Raw genomic sequence first — 21,522 nt, forward strand, 5'->3', positions numbered from 1 at the left:
TATTTTAGAATTTACCAAGAACTGTAGTGAGATTTCTAGCACAATTTATTTTTGGCTAAAACCTTTGCCCTAAAGAAAGGATATAGGATGACTTGCCAAGATATACAGCTAAGCTTTCCAGAAACACTGCCTTTCTCTTAAGCTATTTTCCCACACATAACTCACCTTCTTTTCCATCCCGAACTTACCAAAAGCATCATCTACATTTGCTTATTCCCCCTTCTCGCCCTAACCCTCCTGCCGTCTAATCTCCCTTCTCTACTAAAGCGGCTTTCCCGACATCACTCGTCACCTCTCAACACCACATCCAAAGGCATCTTTGTTGGTGCTCCTCCTGCTTGTCCTCTCCAAGCATCAGACACTGTGGAGTCAGTTTTCTCAGACCTCTCTAGCCCTGCAGCGTGTGCTCCTTCTTTGCCTCTGATAGATTCTTCTTGGTTTTCCTCACCAGCTTCTGTTATATTCATCCTGCTCCCTAAATGTAGGTGTTCTCCAAAGTTCAGTCTTCAGTCTCAGTCTCCTTGTCTTCTCACCTTATAGTCTCTCTTTGGGCAACTCGCCTAGTTCCATGGCCTCAACTGTCTCCTCCCTGATGTCAGCTTTAGGATCTATAAGTCCAGTCTTCTCTCTTTTTTTAGGTGCTAGACAATAATTTTTAGTGTTCCTCTGCACTTGGATGTCTTTCTTAAACTGTTCAGGCTACTATTACAGAATACCATAAACCTGTTGGCATATAAACAACAAGTCTGGAGGCTGAGAAGTCTAAGATCAAGTCACTGGCAGATTCCGTGTCTCGTGAAGACCCACTTCCTGGTTCACAGATGGGCCATCCTCTGTCTGTGTTCTCACATGGCAGAAAGGGTGAAGGAGCTCTCTGGGATCTCTTTTATAAAGGTACTAATCCCATTCTTGGAGACTCCACCCTCATGACTTCTTCATTTCCCAAAGGCCCCACTTCCTAATACCATCGCATTGGGCAATAGAATTTCAACATATAAACCTGGGGGGACACAAACATTAAGTCTATAGCAATGTCCTTCCTTCATATTAAACTAGGCATTTTCAGAAGCAAATTTATTAATTCACCCCTTGTTGTACTCTGTGCCCTAGAAACAATGTCACCATCACCAATATATGTATATACATTGATTCTTGGTGTAATTTGATCCATTGAACACATTAATTCTTTCTCCCATCCCATCCCAACTTCTCAGGTTATTATATTATTCTTGAGGTTCGTAAACCACTGACTGTAAGGTCGCAGCCTCCTTATGTTAAACACTCCCTCCCCCTGGTTTCCTGAAATCATTTTACTGGTAGGGAGGGAGTGGGGAAGGATCATTATGCCTCCTTATCACTAATCCTAGAGACTGAGTGGTGGCACTTCCTCCCTAACCAGCAATTTTAAGGCTTTGAGGAAATAACGGTAATTTGTGTCCACCAAAATAAAGTACCTCTGTCGTTCTCTTTTGGTCTTTTCAGCCCATCAGCATACATCTATTCTTTATCATAATAAGTTTCATTCTCTTCCATGGTATTTTGTGGACATTTTTTTTCCCTTGGGTTTGTGGATTTCAGTACAGTTCAGGAAATAGAGCAAGTGCTGAGCAAAGAGTGGACCACGGCCTATGAGGTATGGGAGGATGTTCTCTTACTCCCCCAGGTGATGACCCACAAAGAGCTGGATGCAGCTCATGGAAGGGCCAAGGACGTGGCTCTGAATAAAACTGTCCAGTTCTTGTTTGATTTTTGTTTCCCATGAGCAGCGTGACCACATGCAATTCCCTTAACCATCCTGAGCTCAGTCTCTTTCATCGGCTCACTCAGGTACTAAAACCCTAGCATTATCTTGGGCTTTGTATTGGTATTATCATAGGCTTGTTGTGTAGAGCACTACATGCCAAGTGGTTGTCTCACTGCCTTTCACAGAAACAGCGCCTAATAAATGTCACCTATTATTATTTTCTGCTATAAATGCAGAAGTCCAACTAGGGCTTATCCTAGAGGCTCTCGATAAAGGAGTTCAAAAAAAGGATACCAGAAGGTGAAAATGCTGGCTTTTATTAGTGTCCATATACCCAAATACCCCACCCTAAGTTGCCAGGTTTCTTCCTCAGCCTAAAGACATACTTTGAAAAAAGGAAAAATATTTTTAATATCAAGCTTTTTCCAGCGATATAGAATGGAATAAATAGGTAATAAACATACCAACCATGAAATAAAAAAGAAGTATATTCTATGGTTACATTCTCCTTGGATTATCATAGTGACGTTGCTTTGGAGTGTTACTTCCAAAATGACTTTTTCATTTGCCTCTAAACCTCCTGGGGCAGGAAAGTCCTGCCCTTGGTGATGTGTAGGGGAAGAAAAGAGACTAATTATAGTCATCAAAAATAAGTCAATATTAATACTATAAAGACCGTTAGACTTTAATGGATATGTTAACAGAGACTGAAGGCCATATTTCTAAAGACTTGCCTTTATGCAGGCATAAGACAAATGTAGCCATCAGAAGGGATGAAGACAACGCCTTTTATTTTCTCTTTCACATAAATTCTAAGAATTACTGTGAACTTATTTAACTAAGACGGGCATAAAGTCTTTTCTCAGAGAATGAAAGAGGTGGGCTACTTCAAATACGAGCACTCTTCTCTTCCCTAGAAGTAACTTTTGGATGACTTTGTGGTTTCCTCGATTTGATCTTTTTTTTTGTTTTCTTTCTCATATATCAGTGTTTGCAACCTCTACTTGATGAGTAGTTTCGAAGATGAGGCCAAAAGTATCTGAGCTCTGGAGACCTTCCTAGATGCACAGGTCCTTCTAACGCATTTCTTGATACATAGAGAAGCAAAGGGAAGGTAAGAGTCACTCTCTACCCAGCTTTTCCAGAGTGCCACCAGTGAGCGCATTCCTTGAAAGCCTGGGCAAGAGATTCTCGGCTAGTGGGCCTGAAGAGGCGGTGGGATTCCTCATCTCTGTTTAGCTTATGGGCAAAGAATTTAAATACTTACAGGAGCTTGATATATTACTTCACCAACGATGCTGAAGTTAGAGGCATAGGACCCTGCTCCACATGCAGGCAAGCACCAAACTAATAACTGGATCTATATGAGCAGAAATAGCAATTAACTTGGGCAAAAATCTATTTTATTGACAGTTGCACCCCTCCATTTGCAGTCTGTCTCCCAAGAGGAAAACCAATCACAATACAAGAGGCAATCAGAGCAAAACAGCATCCCCCAAAATGGCGCTCTTTAGTTCTCGAAGAAGTGTCTATGATTCACCTAGATGGATCTAGAGAAGAAGAGCAGCGCTCCAGGTCATTCCAGGTCACTCCCTCAGTTCAAGAGTGCTAAGTTGGTAGGATGGGGTCCTGGTATTGGCCTCTAGAAACTCTGGTCAGGGGAAAGCCGACCACCCTCAGTCAGCAGTTGGAGCCCATTGCCCCTTCTCTCAATGCATAAAATTATCTCAAATAAAATGGAAAGAAAATAAAAAGTGTTTAGCAAAGGAGAATTTTATCATTCGCTTTCAAATTGGGGTTTTAACTATTTGAGTGCTAAAAAAAAAAAAAAAGTCCTATGTAGCTTTATACACACTTCTGTACCACAAAATTATTTTCTTCATTCACGAAGTTACATAAAACGTCCTTAATCAGTCTTAGTTTGTTAAGGCACTTTCTAATCGCTTAGCAAATAAAAATCAGGAACTAAATACTTCTCCCACCCTACAAAGCAGTGTCTAATGGGCACCTCTGGGCTTCTGTTTTCCTTCAGAACTAGAAAGGAAGCAGGGATAGTCTTTGTCACTGAGGAGTTGTGGAGCACTAATACTGGAGCATTACTAGTAACAGACTATCACATTTCAGGCAGGCCGCTTAACCTCTCTGCCCTTTCTCCATCTGGAAATTCAGAAGATAAGGAGCCCACATCAACAATACTATTTCAAAGGCAAACTGGTAAAAGATTGGAAAGCACTTTACAAATATTAAGTGCTCTGTAATTGCTGCTTGTTGTGACAAAGTCTATTTTCAGACCTGTCCAGGATACAAAAAAAAATACCCCTCTGACTTCTAATCTAAGCTGAACAGTTTGATCTGAACAAAAATACAGCAGGAAGGAAAATTAGTCCTAAGTACATCTTTGGCTACCGTGAAAAATGGTGCTTCTGGAGAGAAATCTGAAGAGGGAAATTTTGTTATGTTGATGGGATGTGGGTGGATGTGAAAGCAGAAATAATGCTCCTCAGCAACTGAGGCTTGCTTTCCTTCTAGCCAGCTCAACGCAGATCTCTTCAAAAATTCTCTTTTGTTAAAATATATCACCTGAAATGGATACTACAGCTGGGTGGATATTTTGTCTGTTAAATGTGAGGCATTACTACAAGAGCAGAAATGGAATTGTCCTCAACCTGAAGTCATTCCAATTTGAACCTTGAAGGATTTCAGTTCCCCATAAAGAAAAATGCCTTGTTTACTAAACCTTTGCTGTTCTTTTAGCCAACAAGGTGGTCTTGAAAAATACATTATTTTCTTAGCTGTTTAATTAATCAACAAATAATTATTGACCACCTACTACAATGTGTGAAGCACTGTGCTAAGCTCCTATAGGATAAAATTGGAAAGAAAAAAAAAAGATAGTAGTTCTTGCTTTTAAGAACCCTGAATCTAAAAAAAAAAAAAAAAAAAAACCAAAGCCTGAATCTAATTGGACAGATAAGACATACACACAGGATGAGATAAGTGGCACCACCAGCCTGTCATTGATATGGGCCAAATGGCCAGTTCAAATAGGGAGTGAGAGACCAAGGGGGCAAACTGCCCTGGGCTGGGGTGGTCAAGGAAGGCTTCTGAGGACGACTGTGATAAGACAAGGTCTTAGTGTACTGGGTGGGGCAGGTGGTGGGTAGGGGGTGGGGGTGGGTTGAGAAGAACTAATTTAAAGATGGCTGGTGAAGTAAATGAAATGAAGATTAAAATGCAAGCCATTTGTACCCATTATTTTCTCTCCTCTCCCATCCTCCCCTCTCCCCTTCTCTCCACTCCCCTCCGCTCCTTTCTTCTCTCTCTTTCTCATGAACACACACACACACACATAAACTATAACGGGAGAAAGTGCTCAGAGGTATGCACACCATACTTGGTGGTCTTTAAATATTAAATATTGTTCTTGTTTTTCCTCCCTCATCTCTCCATCCCTCTCCTTTCTTTCTCCCTCCTTGTCTTCCTTCCTTCTTTCCTTCAGCCCTGCCTGCTTAGGAGTTGGAGTACTGGTCACTTTCAACTGTCCTGGGACCCCACCAAAAAAAAAAAAAAAATAGAAATTTTTGTGCCTGCTTCAGAGGAGTTCCAAGGCTTCCAGGTCTCAGAACCACAAAATCCTATCAACAAAGGACTTCAAAACAAGATCCTACTGTATAGCACAGGGACATATGTTCAATAGCTTGTAATAAACTATAATGAAAAAGATTATGAAAAGGAATATACATATGTATAACTGAATCACTATGCTGTACACCAAAAACTAACACAACATTGTAAACCAACTACACTTTAATAAAAAAAAAATGTTTAAAAACACAAAAGCAAAAAAAACAAAGGAGCTCAAAAAGCCATGTAGCTCAGATCCCTCTGAGACAAGCTCAAAACTGAGCCCTCGCAAACACTGGCATGATCTTCTGGCCTACTTCTAATGTGACTTTAGTGCTGTCAGAAGAAAATATCTCTGGGGACCTTTCAAATTACTCTGTTCAGAAATTAGATCTGTCTTTCCGATTGCGATCTTTTTTTTTTTTTTTTTTTTGCCATTCCTTTTTTTGTATAAATGAGTTATTACACATCAGTGAAGTATTTTGGTAAAATGCTGATAGCACCGATTTGAAGATCTAATCTCACATTCATGAGCGGGCTGCAGGTCAGCAGAAACCAGCTGCACACCTTGCGATCCTCTCCACTGGACCACGGGGAGGAGCAGGAGTGGAGGGGAAAAGGAAGGAAGGAAATGCCTTTGAACAAGGACGCCCCTGGGAAACCACCCAAGAAGTGTTTTGAGGGGCCAAAGAGCCCCTGTAGGTCATTTTAGATCCATGTAGCATTGCTCTTACAAATACAGACCTGCCTTCTTTATTGTGCTTTGTAGATACTGTGTTTTATACAAACTGAAGGTTTGTGGCAACCCTGCATCCAGCAAGGCTATTGGCACCATTTTTCCAACAACATTTGCTTACTTCATGTGTCTGCGTCACATGTTGGTAATTCTCACAGTATTTCAAACTTTCTCATTTTCATTATATGTGCTATGGCCATCTGTGATCAGAGATCTTGGATGTTACTATTGTGATTGTTCTGGAGCACCGTGGACCGTGCCCATATAAGGCAGTGGAACTTAATCCATAAATGTGTGTGTTCTGACTGCTCCACCAGCCAGCCATTCCCTTGTCCTTCCCCTTCCCCCTTGGCCTCCCTATCCCCTGAGACACAACAATATTGAAATTAGACCACCCTGAGCACCCTGAGCAGTCAGCAGCCTTGGCAAGACCCTACACCAGCAACGCCAAAGGCTCAGATGATGTTTAGCATTTTTAGCAATAAAATATTTTTTAATTAAACTATGTACATTTTTCGACTTAATACTATTGTACCCTAGTAGAGCACAGTATGGTGGAAACATAACTTTTATATGGGCTGAAAAACCAATTCGTGTGGCTCACTTTACTGTAATATCTGATATTTTGAGGTAGTGGAAACCTGAACCCCCAATGTCTCCAAGGTATGCCTCTAACAGCCAAGTTATCCTGCTGGACATTCAAATAAGAGGTGTCCGAGTCTGGCTTTTCCAGTTTTGGCTGTCTTATAAGTTGTAGTGTGCTCTTCTCATTTCACATAAAACAAATTACCTAAATTTGACTGACCATATCACATTCTAACCATCCCATCCCTCCCCATAAACACAGACAAACACACCACCACCACCACCACCACCATCATCACCCATTAGCTGTATGGGAGGCTGATTTAGAAAATGAAGAAACTGAGACTTATTCCTAGAATAACAGGAAAGTAAAATTCCCCAAACAACAGCTAAGCTGCTTTTCATAATCATTCTGTTTTAATAGTGGTATTCTTTGATGGAAGAGTTTTTCACAAAACTCTAGCCTTTGCTCCTTAAGTAAAGCATTTCAGTCCTCAAAGTAGGTCATTGTGGCTTTGAGGACAATTTAAAAACTGGCATAACCCTTGAGAAAAGTTTTGAACAGGACTCAGTGATGTATAGAAGCCTTTAAAATTTTAGCCATTTGGATCTATGACATTTGGAAAAATAGTCTATTAAAATCTACAAGCAAATCTGGTCATTTTCATAACCTTTGGCAAAAACTAAAGACATTATTGTAAATTAACCTTTCTTTCTAACTATTAATTTACCAGAATGAATTAGCAGTTTTCATTCTTTTAGAAAAATTCAACACTTAAAACTAGAATAGAAAAACCAAGAGATTGCTGCATCAGATCAAGTAGAATCAAGCAGTACTTTTTACTTTAAAAGCTTGGTCAAAAGACAACTTATTTTGAAGAATTGTTATTGTTATATTACTACTGAAGACAAAAACAGCCAATGTGTTCATTTCTGCAATGATTTTTTCTTCAATTTGCTTATTTGCCCAAGAATATACTAATTATCTTATTGCAAGAGACCGAGGCTCTCCGTACATCCAAAAAGTTTGTAAAACTCTCTTGTCTTTTTCTTTCTTTTCCATCTTTCTTTCTTTCTCTTTTTTTTTTTTTTTGACAACTCTCCTAAAACACCTAAAGCTAAAGGGGGTAACTGATGTCTTCTAGGACTTTAATTGCAAGAACAGCTTTATCTCCTAGGCAGACAGACACTACACAAATGTTTGGTTTACTCCATATCACGTAGTTAACGAGGTTCTCATAAGTTCAAGGAAAACAGATTGTAAGACTGCCAGGAGGACTTAACATTCTAAAAAGAAAAAAAAAAGACTAATAGATAATTCTGAAGAGACTCAAATTTAAAATAACTTCAACTTAGACGTCATCCTACAGGAAAAGGTAGAGTGAGAGTTTTTAGAAAAGATGAGAATAAATGCAAATGGCAAAGAAAGATGCTTTGTTTTTTAATTCCTATTCGATAAGGACAACCCTCCTTAGAAGATGGCCTTTGCATTGGAACTGCTCTTGTTTCTGACCTAATGGTCCAATCTTACTATTCCAGATGGTTCAAACTACAGGGAAACCTGATGAAAATAGCCCTTTCATCTGACTTCCATGTTTCAGGTGAACGCCAAGTGTATCTTTCAACTAAGCTCTGAAAACACAGCCCATCTGCAAGCTGTGCGGGCTCTTTTCTGGGCTCTGTCCTTGCCCTGCCACCAGGAAAAGAAGGTGATGAAGAGTCTTAACATGCCCGGCGTGAGTAGACAGCCCGCTCGCTTTTGCTGACTTACCAGCGGGCTTTGTTTGTGAGGAAGTTGCCAGACTGACATTTACAGCTCTCCAGGCAAGTGTGAGCCAAAAGAAGAGGTTCTGAATCTCAAAGCTGTTTACCAGCTGCTGGAAAAGGTCAGCTTTGGGCACCCAAAATCCATACAAAATCCAAAGGTATTAGAGCCGTCTCTCCTCCTTTTCTCCTGTCAAGCTGTAAAACACAAAAGCCGCACAAGAGCTGCAGTATGTTGCCCAACTAAACTAAGGCATGAGGAAGAAATTACATGTACTTCTGTGAGAGATGGAGTCTTAAAAGACTAGTTCTTTGCTCAGATCCCATGAGTTGAATTGCTTAAAAGCAGACATTGTGGTTACGATTCTCGCCATGTGGTGTTTGCTGAGTTCTCACTGGATGTCCTAAAACACTTAAGCCTAGAGGGTTTAGGATGTCTTTGGAGGCCATAATTTGGAGAGAACAACTTTATCTTTGTGGGAGACGCAGGACACAATACAAATGTTTGTTGGATTCTGTCTCCCTTCCTTGACAAGAAGCTTATCAAACAGTTCTCAAGGAAATTGTATGGGAAAGTAAATGATTTCATAGAGAAAAATGATTGTGGTTTAGAATTCTAAGGCTAGAGATTCAGTCAGTTGACTCTCTTGGTTTACGGGGACTGGAAGGCAAGTTGGAACATAGTTCATCAAAAGTCAATAAGGTACAGATGATAGTCCTTGACGTGGAACTTGCAGGGAGACGCCAAGAAATTTCAGATGTGGATTTGTTACAATGGTAGAGGGGTAAACATTCCAGGAAAATGGGAAAGAAGTGGAAAGAAAGGTCAATGGTTACCTAGCAGGGGATTTTTTAATCCAAGGACTATTCTTTATGTTGGAGAATTTTCTCATATTAAAGGGACTGCTTGAGCCATAAGTAGTTAGATGGGATAATCACAATAGTAGAATTTTCAAACTGACAGGAATGTAGCAATATTCATAAACCATACATGGATCATCTCGTCTCTGCTTAAAATCCTCCAGGGGCTTCCAACTGCTTTTCAAATGAAACCCATGGCCTGGCCTTCCCATGCCAATATGTCCCTGCAGCACTGCCCCACAGGGCAGCCTCTCCATTCTCATCTCCACCAGCTCTCCCCAGCACCCTCTCTGCCATCAGTCTTTATGGGCATCTTGCCAGGCTCAGGGTCTTTGTCTATCTGTCTTTGCTTCTTTGGCCTGAGTGCTCTTTGATGGACCCAGCATCTCTGATGGACCCACCATCATTTGTAATGATTTCATTTAGTTGTTTATTTGTGTTCGGTCTACTTCCACTACACAATAAGCATCGTAAACTTAAAGACCATGTCTCCCTTGTTCCCTGTTTAATTACCAGGATCCACCACAATACCTGACTGGTAGATGCTACACAAAAATTTGTTAAACCAAAGGAAACAAATGAAGGGACTGAGGTCAAAAAAAAGTAATTTCCTGGAGCTCTCCCAAAACATTAATAGCAGACCTGGGCCAAGAACTCAGGTTTCCTGAGAAATCCTGGTTTCCAAGGGTAGCTGGAATATTCTCAAGTAAGACTTTCCATTGACATTTATACAAGAGTTGACATTTATGTTTTCGAAGAGATCATTTGAGAGAAGTTTTGAAGAGGAGACTGAGTAAAGCCAACTGCCCTAAGGGTGTTTGGAGGGTGAGCTGGGTTGGATATTGTCACCTTTTCTCCTTGACTGTGTCCCACCACCTCCCACACCCACCTCCAGGCTTCCCTCCTACCTCTTCTCCCAGAACTACTCCTCAAATGCTGTGGTTACTGGTCCTCACTCTCTGGTTTTCCTTCTTTTCTTATTTCTAGCACATACTCTACCCTACCTTTTGGAATGTCCTATCTATGCCCCAGCACCATTGCTTTGAGGTGGAATTGCAACTTTTAATTTCCAGTGCTTATTTGGGGGGAGGGGGGAGGAAGCACGATGGAAGGAAGGGGCACAGTGACTAAACAGCATTCTGTTGTCAGCCTAGGTATGAAGTCAGCCATTTATTAGATGGTATCTTATGTTAGGAAGACAATGAGCCTATATCAGTGTCAGGAAGAGGAAGATACTTTACTTACTTACTTTTCTGTTAATATTTTAAAGGAAATCTCAGTGCTGATTTTGTTAACTCCCCTGAGAACCTTTGGTAGCACAGAGGGTGTTACAAAATCTAAAGACTCAAAAAGCTAAATCACTTAAACTAATAAACATGTCACACAATACTTTGTGGGGCCTGGGGAAGAACAATATCATGAAATCAAGCAATGATCAGCTTTTAAAACTCCCCAGAGGACAGTCATCACAGGCTAAGTGATTTGTTACTAGTGTTACTTTTTTTTAACCTCATCTTTCCTCCATAATCATCCTGTTTATGCTCATACACCCCTTAACAGACAATAATAATACTCATAATAGCTACCCTTTACTGAGGGCCTACTATGTACCAGGTACTTTGTCTCTAATCCTTACAACAACCTTAATAGGTAGGTATGGTTATCAATGTTTCAAACGGGAAAACTAACACTTAAGAGAAGTTAAGTATATTGCACAAGGTCATATAGCTAGTAAGATCTGTCAGATACTCCATGCCTTACCTAACCTCAGTTGCTGTCCTCCAGGGTGGCTGGGGGAGGACTTCAGTCCTGGCTCACACATCCAATCTTCATCAGCCCAAATACACAATCTAAAGAAGGAAAATCCTTGTGTTTGCTGTGCAGACTCTGCTTTGGGATAATTTGCTTGATCTCCTCATCCCACTTCTAATCAGTGTGCCACATCTGAGGTCATTCTGCACAGGACTTGTAGAAATGACATTGCTTTGCATTATGCTCTATTACATGCAAACAAAATTAAGTGCCATGGAAATTTGAATGTGAACCATTGGGTTCAAAGTCTAGGGTACTAGATATTGCATCATAGCCAGAAAACTATTTTTTAAACAGCAAAGGGGTTTTTTGTTGTTGTTGTTGTTTTGTTTTTACTTATTTTCTCCAGTTCTCTGTGTATCCAAAATGCTTTTAGTTAATGTCATCTATATAAATATAAACTGCATTCGGACACAGGGTACAAAATCAGTCTTTCACAAAGCATCACACTCTTGGGAAGCCTATAACTATAGAACTTCTTTGTTCAACGTAAATAGGGATAGAAACCAAATAAAACATGTCTAATTTATACTCATATCTCTAAAGTCTTATTGTTGGCAGCAATAAGAAGCAGCTGAGGGTCCTAAAGTCATTTTGACACAAAGCTTCTCTCCTGCCATCCTCTCTGTGAAGCCAGCCCCATTATAGCTAATTTAACTATCCCTCACGACCAAAAGAATGCAACAAATCCCACCCCGTCATGGAATTTAAGCAATATATTACTATCCAAGAATTTAAAATGATAATTTTAAAGACTGTGATAATATTTGGTATGCTTATGGCCAATTTAAAAAGTAGAAAAAATTTTATTTATGTTGTTGTGTCAAAAGAGCATTTTTGAGACATTAACAATTTTTCTCAGTATTTCCTTTTCTGCCTTGACCCTTCCCTCTGTTTAAACACAAGATTGGACCTTATTCATCTCAGGAAAGAGATCAAGAGAGCATCAAGCAGAGAAAAGGAGTCTTTCAGATTTCTGAGTCTAATTCCTTCAGAGAACTGAAAAGATCCAGACAGGAAAAAGATTAGGAAAGAAGCATTGGAGGAGAAGCAGAGAGCGGAGACACTGCTAGCTAGTGTCTTTACTCCACAGGCTGAGCTCTGGAGAGGAGGCAAGACCCCAGAGAAGAAATGGTGGCATGGTAAATGGCTGAGAGCCCTGTAGAGTTCCCCAGCCCTGGCATGGCGTGAGGGTTAAACAATGATCGCCCCGCACCCACAAATGGCACAGAGAGAGCCATGAAGTCAGAAGGGTCCACGTGGGTTGTTATAATGGAGGTCTATTCAGTGGCTGGCATTTAACGATGCTCAAGGAACAATCAGGGTGATGTACATCTCAACACATGCTAGTCTGGCTAGATGACACTGAGGATTCCTAGCAAGCCTCCTAGAACAAAGATATGACCCAGGAAAAGGCAAGAAGTATGGCAAATTGACTGAAATTATGTTTCCATCACATCCAGAAGAATGGGATTGGAAACCGAAATGAATCTATTGAGTCAGAGGAAACTGGGAAAAGTTATGTATTTTGATCTTTTGCATTTAAGGACTAAATTTCATACCTTCTAACCTGTGATTAAAACCAGAAGTGAGATATGTGAAGTAACATTAAAAAACGAGAAAACTTGTCATGATTTTTCTGAACCTTTGCTTCTTCATGACTTCAAAGGGGGATAATAAAAATGTCTATAGCTGAAAATTAGTATGCACATAAAGAAATAATAAATTACTATAAATGACACTAAAGTAATTATGTCTTAGGTTGTTAGATTGTGAATTTTTCTTTCCTTTCATTTCTATTTCCTGTGTTTATAAGGTTTGTTGTTCTTGTTTTAAGAAATAAAGATGAAAAGAAAGGAAGGAGTATAAATGAATGTACATGCAAAACGGAAACAGAGTCAGATATAGAAAACAAACTAGTGGTTACCAAAGGGGACATGGAAGGGGAGCAAATTAGGGGTATGGGATTCAGAGATAAAAACTGCTCTGTAGACAACAGATAAGCAACAGGATATATTATATAGCACAGAGAATTACAGCCATTATCTTGTAATAACTTTGAATGGAGTGTAATCTCCAAAACTACTGAATCATTATGCTGTACACCTGAAACTAATATAATATTGTGAATTAACTGTATTTTAATTTTTTAAAAAAAAGGAGAAAGAGGAGACAGAAAAGAAAGGAAAGAAAAAAGAACTAAGGAAAGAAAAACTTTTAAGTAATATTGTGTAGCTAGAACATGGGGCCAGTGAAGATGAAGTGGGCAATGTGGTTGGGGAGAATTTTAGAGGGCCTTAAATCTCTGACCAAGATATTTAAACTGTATCTTGTCATCAAGGAAGAGCCACAAAAGTTTTAAAATATGGGAGTAACATGACCAAATCTGTTTAAAAACAACACTTTGGTAGTTTAGGGGTGGGATTCCTAGGATCAGAGGCGGGGAAATTAATTCCCAGGCTATAGCAATAATCTAGATAAAATCATGGAGCAACAGGCAGTGGTGGCAAGAATAGAATTTCAAGGGTGGATTAAAGAGCTAGTTAGGAGGCAGCAATTTAGTGAACAATTGGTTCTGGGGGTGAAAAAAAATCATCTCTGGTAATGGTACTGAGATGGAATATCTGAGATACGGAATCTTCAGCCTTGTCTTGAAGGAGCGGGGTTTGAAGAGGAGGTTGAACAGTTCGGGTAGTTATTTCGGAAGTGGACAGAACTGAAGACTGCTAAGGAATGCTGGTCACTTTAGCGACTGCAAAGTTAGCAACTTCAGACCACAGATACAGGTATCCTGTCTTGCGGTTCTTGGCCTCCCACTGTCCTTCTCTAAGCTGCCTGACAGATGATGGGAAATGCCTGCAACCAGAGCAAAAATAAAGCACTGAAGCTTCCAGACCCTCAATGGTGGAGCTTTGGGGATTTGGGAACACAATCCTGACACAGGAAGGAAAAGCTGAGTCAAGAGCTCCTGCCTCCACTTCCAGGAGCTTCATCCTCTTGCAGTTTCTCCTTGCACCACGTTCTAGCCCGTGGAGCCAGCTGTGCCCGAGAATAGCCACAGAGAGCTTCCTATTTTGCTCAAGCAGAAACGAGGCCAGTGTGTTTGAACCGGATTTTATTAAAGACTTGGGGATTACAAAAGGTAAATACATTAGGAGAACAACATGAATCCCCCAAATTCATTAGATACAGCCCCCTCTCTAAATCACACAGCCCATCTCATCCTCATGAGCCCCAAGAAAGATACGGGAATTGCCCCTCCCTCCCCGCGCCCTCCTTCCTTAGCCTCAAACTCCTTTCTCTTTGTAGAAGCCATCTCTAACTCCCACCACGCCAGCATCACAGCATTCTGGATGAAGGAATTGTATACTGGTTTATAGTTTTGTTAATAGCTGTCCTCAGTCCCCAGGAATCCAAAAAAAAAAAAAAAAAAAGTTGTATCATTTTTATTATACTTTAAGTTTTGAAGTAATGAAACAACCTTAAAGAAGGCTTAACATTTAGAAAAGATTTTTTAATTGCTTATACTTTTAAAAAACTTCAGAAAATATTACTGAACTCTTCTGAGATGGTTCACAACAAAGGTCCTCCTGTCCAATGTTGATGGAGCCAACAGAATGAGACTGAGTTTGGTTCAGAAGCAAAGGAAAGTTTTATTCGTTGATGAGAGAACGGACTGGTGCGAACTAGTGGGCTCTACGCCGCCGCTCTTCCTCCACCTCGTGCCCACAAGCTGTGGGCGGGGCTACCTTATAGGGATCTTCAACACGGAGCCGAAGGAGTTCCCGAAGGGCAGAGATCTCGCGGGACAGAGTTCCCACCGCGCAGGCGCAGCTGTGCTGTTCTCGGCCACAGATCGCACTGCCGGGCACGTCTCTGCACACAGCCCACCGCCGGCATCTTGAATTGCGGAATCAGCCACAGCACTTGTGCACATATCGCCCCGAGCTGAGGTGTGGCACGCAGACTTTTCCTATGGGGTTCTCTGTCTGAAGGGCCGGGTCCAAGGCCCTTGAGTGGCACCCTAGCAAGTAAAAGCAGACTAAGCACCAAGGAAAAGGAAAAAAAAGGTTAGACTTTTTTATTACCCAGATTCTATTTTTATTCCCTGGGAATTATTAATAGGCTTTGCCGGTGACAAAAAGCTTTAATGTTTTTGTATAATCCCTCTAATGCTTATATTTTTTATATAGTTTTGATTATACTGTACCTGTTTCTTGTTATATTTGTTATAGCATAGCCGTGTTTTCATGTTGGTTTCTATATCCTTTATTTTATCTTTTTAAATGATTCCTAAAGTTGCATAATTATATTACTATTTCTATAATTGGGGCTATTAGATTGCTTCCATTATGAAATAATTTTAACTCATTTTTTCTGATTATATAAACATACTAATTGTAGAAAATTTGGAATATAAGAAAAATAGTAAAAATCCCCTATCCATGAAATTATGACCATAGACGTACACATTTGATTTCAGTTTTTTTCATTTAGCCTTATACGGTTGTGTGGTATATCCGGTTATAAGGATTTGACCTAACATGGTTATTTGTCATACAGGAAATGAGTTCTAAGGTTATGACAAGTCATTTGATCCTGTTGAGGTTCTCGTCTCAGCACAAAGTCCCAGGCTCTCCTTCCCCACACTGAGGTCAGCCCAGATCCCAGCTTCTAGATGGTACTGCTGCCACCAGCAGCCCCCGGGCAGCCCTGTCCTCCCAGAGCTCTGCTCATCCAAGCTGCAGCTCTTATTCCCTCGTTTTCTTTTCTTCCTTTCTTTGGAAGAAACAAGTTCTTGCAGACTTCTGCCCCTCTTGTGAGACCAGCAGACTCTCCAAAAATGTGTCCTCTCCAGGGCTGGTTGTCCGGCATTGAGGTGTTTCCCAGGAGCCCCTAGTCTGCAGTGCCCAGAATGCTCGAAGCAGAAATTGGTAGTTTTCTTTACAGCCCGGGTCTAAAGTGCAGAGAACAGACTGATGAAAGAAAAAAAAACCTTGGTATATTATTTTTTACATTGCTGAGTGTTTTATAATTGCTTTACTCAGCAAGCCTGGGAAATATGTAAGTAGTCATCAATTTCACAGATGTGGGAATTAAGGTTCAGAGAGGTTAAATGACTTGCCTTAAATAGTCACAAAATTATATCATTAGACAGTCAAATGAGAACTCTCTTTCCTATCAAAATTACACTCTTCTTAGGGTAAAAATAAATGATACTGTAATAAAGAAAGTACATGTGTTGGCCTAATAAGGGGTTGGGGGGGGGCAAAATAGCAGGGAGAACAGGGTGAAAGGAGAGTGGAAGGGCATAGTGAGATTCCAACAAAAGCCACAGATTGTAGGGAAAAAAAATTTGTACCCTGATGCTTTAAAAATGCTTGTTTGTATGTATGTTTAGGGAGCAGAGGGAGAGAGGGAGCAGTGCTTAGTTTGAGCCACACATTTGCCAATTGGCTCACCTTTCTTGTAAGAACAGAATGGAGTTTTTCTTCTTGCCCCTCACTTCAGGGACATTTTCAGTTTTGCATTTGGAGATACAGAATTTATGTCTCATATCAGATTAGTGTCAGTGCCCACTACAACCAGCATCTTCACTATGCTCCTCATTGTTCCTCCAGACCATGCCATGGTCGTCTGCCCACCCTAGTGCCTGGCACTGCCACAAACTCCTGGACAACCATCTCCCCCAGCCCACCCCAAATCACGCTGCCACCACCACACTGGAGAGGCGGGGTGAGAAGGCTACATTTCCTTCACCGCCTCAACCCTCAGGTTCTCATAGCATCGTTGAGCAAGGCTGTGGGGTGTAGCACGCTCTAGCCAAGGTTTGAGGTTGATCAGAGGCAATGTCTCTTGGTGACTGAAGGGCCAGACGGGAAGACTTCCTTTCACTATATAGCCTTTGTGTAGCCTTTCAGTTGTGTATTCGTTGTTTATTACCTAGCCACAAATAAAAACTAAGATAAAGCCATGAATACTATATATATATATCTGTTTCCAGAGTCCAAGTAAAGGAAACCTCTGGTGGAGTCCACTCATGGGCGTGTGTCGGTTCTGTGCCTGGCTTTTTTGTCTTGGGATCACCTCCCTTACTCACCCACTCTTGGCTAGTAAAAGTCACAGTTCAGTTCTTCACAATGAGAATCTCCATTCATTGAAAGAAACCCTAGCCTCCTGACCACATCATATGTCTTGACCAACAACAATCCATAGGACACAATACTCAGCAGGAGTCTAGTTCTCAAAATCTGAATAATTTCACCTAGAGTAACCATTACAGAATTGTCGTCTAGAACAACAGTAGTCCAGGATGGCCTTTGCCAATCCATTTCCCAATATTTTCAGAGGTCCCTCTGGCAGGTGAAGGGAAGACATGACTCCTCACTCTCTTTGTGGTCTCCTGATCTTGACTCTGGGTGCCCTGTGGGTAACACACACACCCACACAATTCTGAAAGACAAGTAATAATTCTTAGAGATTATTTTGTCTAACGTAAGTCATATGAAATGGAAAAAAACCTTCCTAAATGCTCTGACGGTCTAGGGAGCGTTACCTTGAAATAAACCCTGAAAATAGACCTTTATCTTATTATCCAGTGTCATTATTTTTTCCTTTCTTTAATCTCCAGCTTCTAGGCTGTGGCCTAAAGCTTTACAGGTGACAAAGACACTGCCCACTACCAGTCTTGCTCAAACGGAAGACCCATTCACCCCTGGTCTTTATTCTTAACTACTTAAAAAACAAACAGAAAACCGACAGACATGTTGAATTCACAGATTTACACTTAGGCCAACTTTAATTTTCAGGCAGGGAATTCTATCACACCAACTATCTCTGTAAGTGGAATGGGATCTGTAAAACAATTACTTACCTCCACCCTGCCCGGCACCCAGAGAGAGCTCCTAGCAACCATGTTTTGGGATTTTTTTGTTTGTTTTCATTTTTACATTTCCATTTCTTTACATGATGTAATGTAAGCTTAGGCCTATTATAGAGAATAAGTATGAAAAAGATCATTTAAAAGGCGAACGGTCAGGTGTTAGCATTGCTGAGTATATCCTTCTGGTTTTTAATTTTCCTATACCACTTTTAAATAAAATTGGAATTCTACTGCATAGGTTATTGCAGAGAGAAAGTTCCTGGATGCTTTTCTGCACTACCACTCTTGGTGCCCACTTTTACTTTAATTTATGTGTAATTTACATATCATAAAATTTACCTTTTTAAAGTATAAAATTCAGTGGGTTTTAGTGAATTCACAAACTTGTACAACCATCACCACTATCTAATTCCAGAATATTTTTATTATCCAAAAAGAAATTCCATGCTCCTCAGCAGTTCCTCCCCAATTCCCTCTACCCTCAGCCAGGGGCAACTACTAAGCTACTTTCAGTCTCTTTGGATTTATCTATTTTGAAAATTTTATATAAATGGAGTTTATATAATATATGGCCTCTTATGACTGGCTTATTTCACTTACCCTAATATTTTCAAGGTCCAACTATATTGTAGCATTTATCAGTACTTTATTCCTTTAAATGACTGAATAATATTCTTCTGATACATTACATTTTGTTTATCCATTCATTAGCTGATAAACATTTGAGTTGTTTTCAGTGTGGGGCTATTATGAATAATGCTACTATGAACATCTGTGTACAAGTGCATATATGTTTTCATTTCTCTTGGGTATATACCTATGAGTAGAATTAATAGATCATATTGTAACTCTATGTCTAAACATTTAAAGAATGGCCAAGCTGTTTTCCTAAGTAGCCACACCATTTTAAAGTCCCAGCAACAGTGTATGAAGATTCCAGCTTCTCTGCATCCTTTTCAACACTTATAATTGTCTGTCTGTTTAATATAGCCATCCTGCAGGTATGAAGTGGTATCGTGTGGGTTTGATTTGCATTCCCTGTTGGCTAATGATAAGCATTTTTTCACATGCTTGCTGACCATTGATATAATCTTCTTTGGAGACCTATGTATTCAGATACTGTACTCATTTTTTAATCAGGTTATTTGTTACTTTTTATTGTTGAGTTGTAAGAGTTCTTTATATATTCTGGACACTGGACTTTTATCAGATACATGATTTGCAAATAATTTCTCCTGTTTTGTGTTTTGTCTTTTCACTTTCTTGATAACGTCCTTTGAAGCACTGAAGTTTTCTTTTTCGATGAAGTTCTATTTTTTTAGGTAGTTTGTGCCTTTTTGTGGCATAATCAAAGGTCACAAAGATTTACACCTATGATTTCTAGTAAATTTTATAGTGTTGGTTCTTTCATTTCGGTTTTTAATCCATTTCTTAAAAACAGCTTTAATGAGGTACAATTGATTAATACAAAAAACTGCTGTTATTTAATGTATATAATTTTATAAGTTTTGGATATAAGCATACACCCAAGAAACCCTCACCACAATCAAGGTAATAGGCATGTCCATCACCTCTAGACGTTTCTTTGAGTTCCTTTGTTTGTTTGTTTTTTCTTTAATCCATTTTGAGTTAATTTTCGTATTTGGTGCAAGGCAGAAATCCAATCTCATTCTTTTACATGTGGATTTTTAATTATCCCAGCACCATCTTTTGAAAAGATTTTTCCTTGCCTGTTGAATTATCTTGGATCCTACTAAAAAATTAATTGACCATAAATACAAAGACTTATTTCCAAATTTTCAGTTTTATCTCATTGATTTATATATCTGCCTTTATGCTAGTACCGTCTAGCTTTTTCAGAAAAAAAAAAAAGACAGCTGGGAATTTGATAAGGACTACACTGAATCTACAGATCAGTTTGGACATTATTGCCATAATGACTTTAAGTTTTCTAATCCAGGAACGCAAGATAATTTTCCATTTATTTGTACCTTCTTTAATTCTTTCAGTGATGTTTTGTAGTTTTCAGCACACAGGTATTTACTTCTTTTGTTAACTTCAACCCTAAGTATTTTATTGTGTCTGATGCTATTATACATGGAATTCTTTTCTTTTTTTTTAAACAATTTTTATTGATTTATAATTATTTTACAATGTTGTGTCAAATTCCAGTGTTCAGCACAATTTTTCAGTCATACATGGACATGTACACACTCATTGTCACATTTTTTTTCTCTGTGAGCTACCATAAGACCTTGTGTATATTTCCCTGTGCTATACAGTATAATCTTGTTTATCTATTCTACAATTTTTAAATTGTAGAATATATATGGAATTATTTTCTTAATTTAATTTTCAGATTATTTCCAGTTTATAGAAATAAATTGACTTTTGTATGTTGATCTTCCATCCTGTGACATTGCTGATCTTGTTTATTAACACCGATAGGTTTTTTCATGGATTCTGTAGGATTTTCTACATGCCAGATGTCATCTGCAAATAGAGATGGTTCTTCCTTTCTACTCTGAATGCCTTAAAAAAAATTTTTTTTTATTGCTTACTTATGCTAGCTACAACCTCAAGTACAATGTTGTTTCTGATAAAAAAAATCTTTAAGTTTTTCACTATTAAGTATGATGTTATTTGTGGATATTTTGTAGGTGTCCTTTAACAGACCAAGGAAGTTCCCTTCTATTTCTAGTTTGTTAAGTATTTTTATCACGAAATGTGCTAAATTTCTGTTAAATGACTTATCTCTATCTATTGTGATGATTTTGTGATTTTTGTCCTTTATTTTACTAATGTGGTATATTATATTAATTGATTTTCACTTACTGAGTCAACCTTGCATTCCTGGGATAAAACTGATATGGTCATGGTGTAGAATTCTTTTCATATATTGCTGGATTTGGTTTGTTGGCATTTTGTGAGAGGTTTTTTGATCTGTATTCATAAAAGATGTTAGTCTTTCTTTTTTTTTCTTGTGATGTCTTTGTCTAGTTATGGTGTCAGAGCAATACTGGACTCATAGATTGAGTTGGGAAATGTTCCCTCCTCTTCTATTTTTTGAAAGAGTTGTGAAGAATTCATGTTAATTATTCTAGAAACATTTGGTAAAATTCACCAATGAAGCCATCAGGGCCTGAGATTTTCTTTGTAGAGAGTTTTTTTGTTTTGTTTTATTTTGTTTAGCTTTTTAATTACAGATGGTTTCATTGGTGAATTTTTTTTTTGTGGGTTATAAGTCTATTTAAATTTTCAGTTTCTTCTTGAGTCAGTTTTGGCAGTTTGTGTCTTTCTATGAATTCATCAGTTACACTTAGGCTATCTTAATTTGTTGGCATGTGAGTGTTCATTGTATTCCCTTATAATCCTTTTTTACTAATGTAAGATCAGTAGTAATGGCCCCTCTTTCATTTATGATTTTAGTAATTTGAGTCTTTCCCCTTTTTTCTTGGTTGTAGACCCTTGCTTTTTAACAAATGAAGAATGGTTCATGCTCCCCCACTACTC

At 39.2% G+C, this 21,522-nt stretch overlaps 1 protein-coding gene across 1 annotated transcript in view; it reads left to right on the forward strand.

Annotated features, from left to right (window-relative positions):
- The window catches only part of TMEM212 (transmembrane protein 212), a 44,056-nt gene extending 29,823 nt beyond the window's left edge, over positions 1 to 14,233 (forward strand). The window contains exon 4 of the mRNA XM_064476928.1: positions 14,153 to 14,233. Coding sequence (XP_064332998.1) covers positions 14,153 to 14,233 — 81 coding nt within the window. The remainder of the gene's footprint in view (positions 1 to 14,152) is intronic.
- Positions 14,234 to 21,522: the final 7,289 nt, after the last annotated feature.

Source organism: Camelus dromedarius, chromosome 2 (genome assembly GCF_036321535.1).
Source record: "Camelus dromedarius isolate mCamDro1 chromosome 2, mCamDro1.pat, whole genome shotgun sequence".
NCBI lineage: Eukaryota > Metazoa > Chordata > Mammalia > Artiodactyla > Camelidae > Camelus > Camelus dromedarius.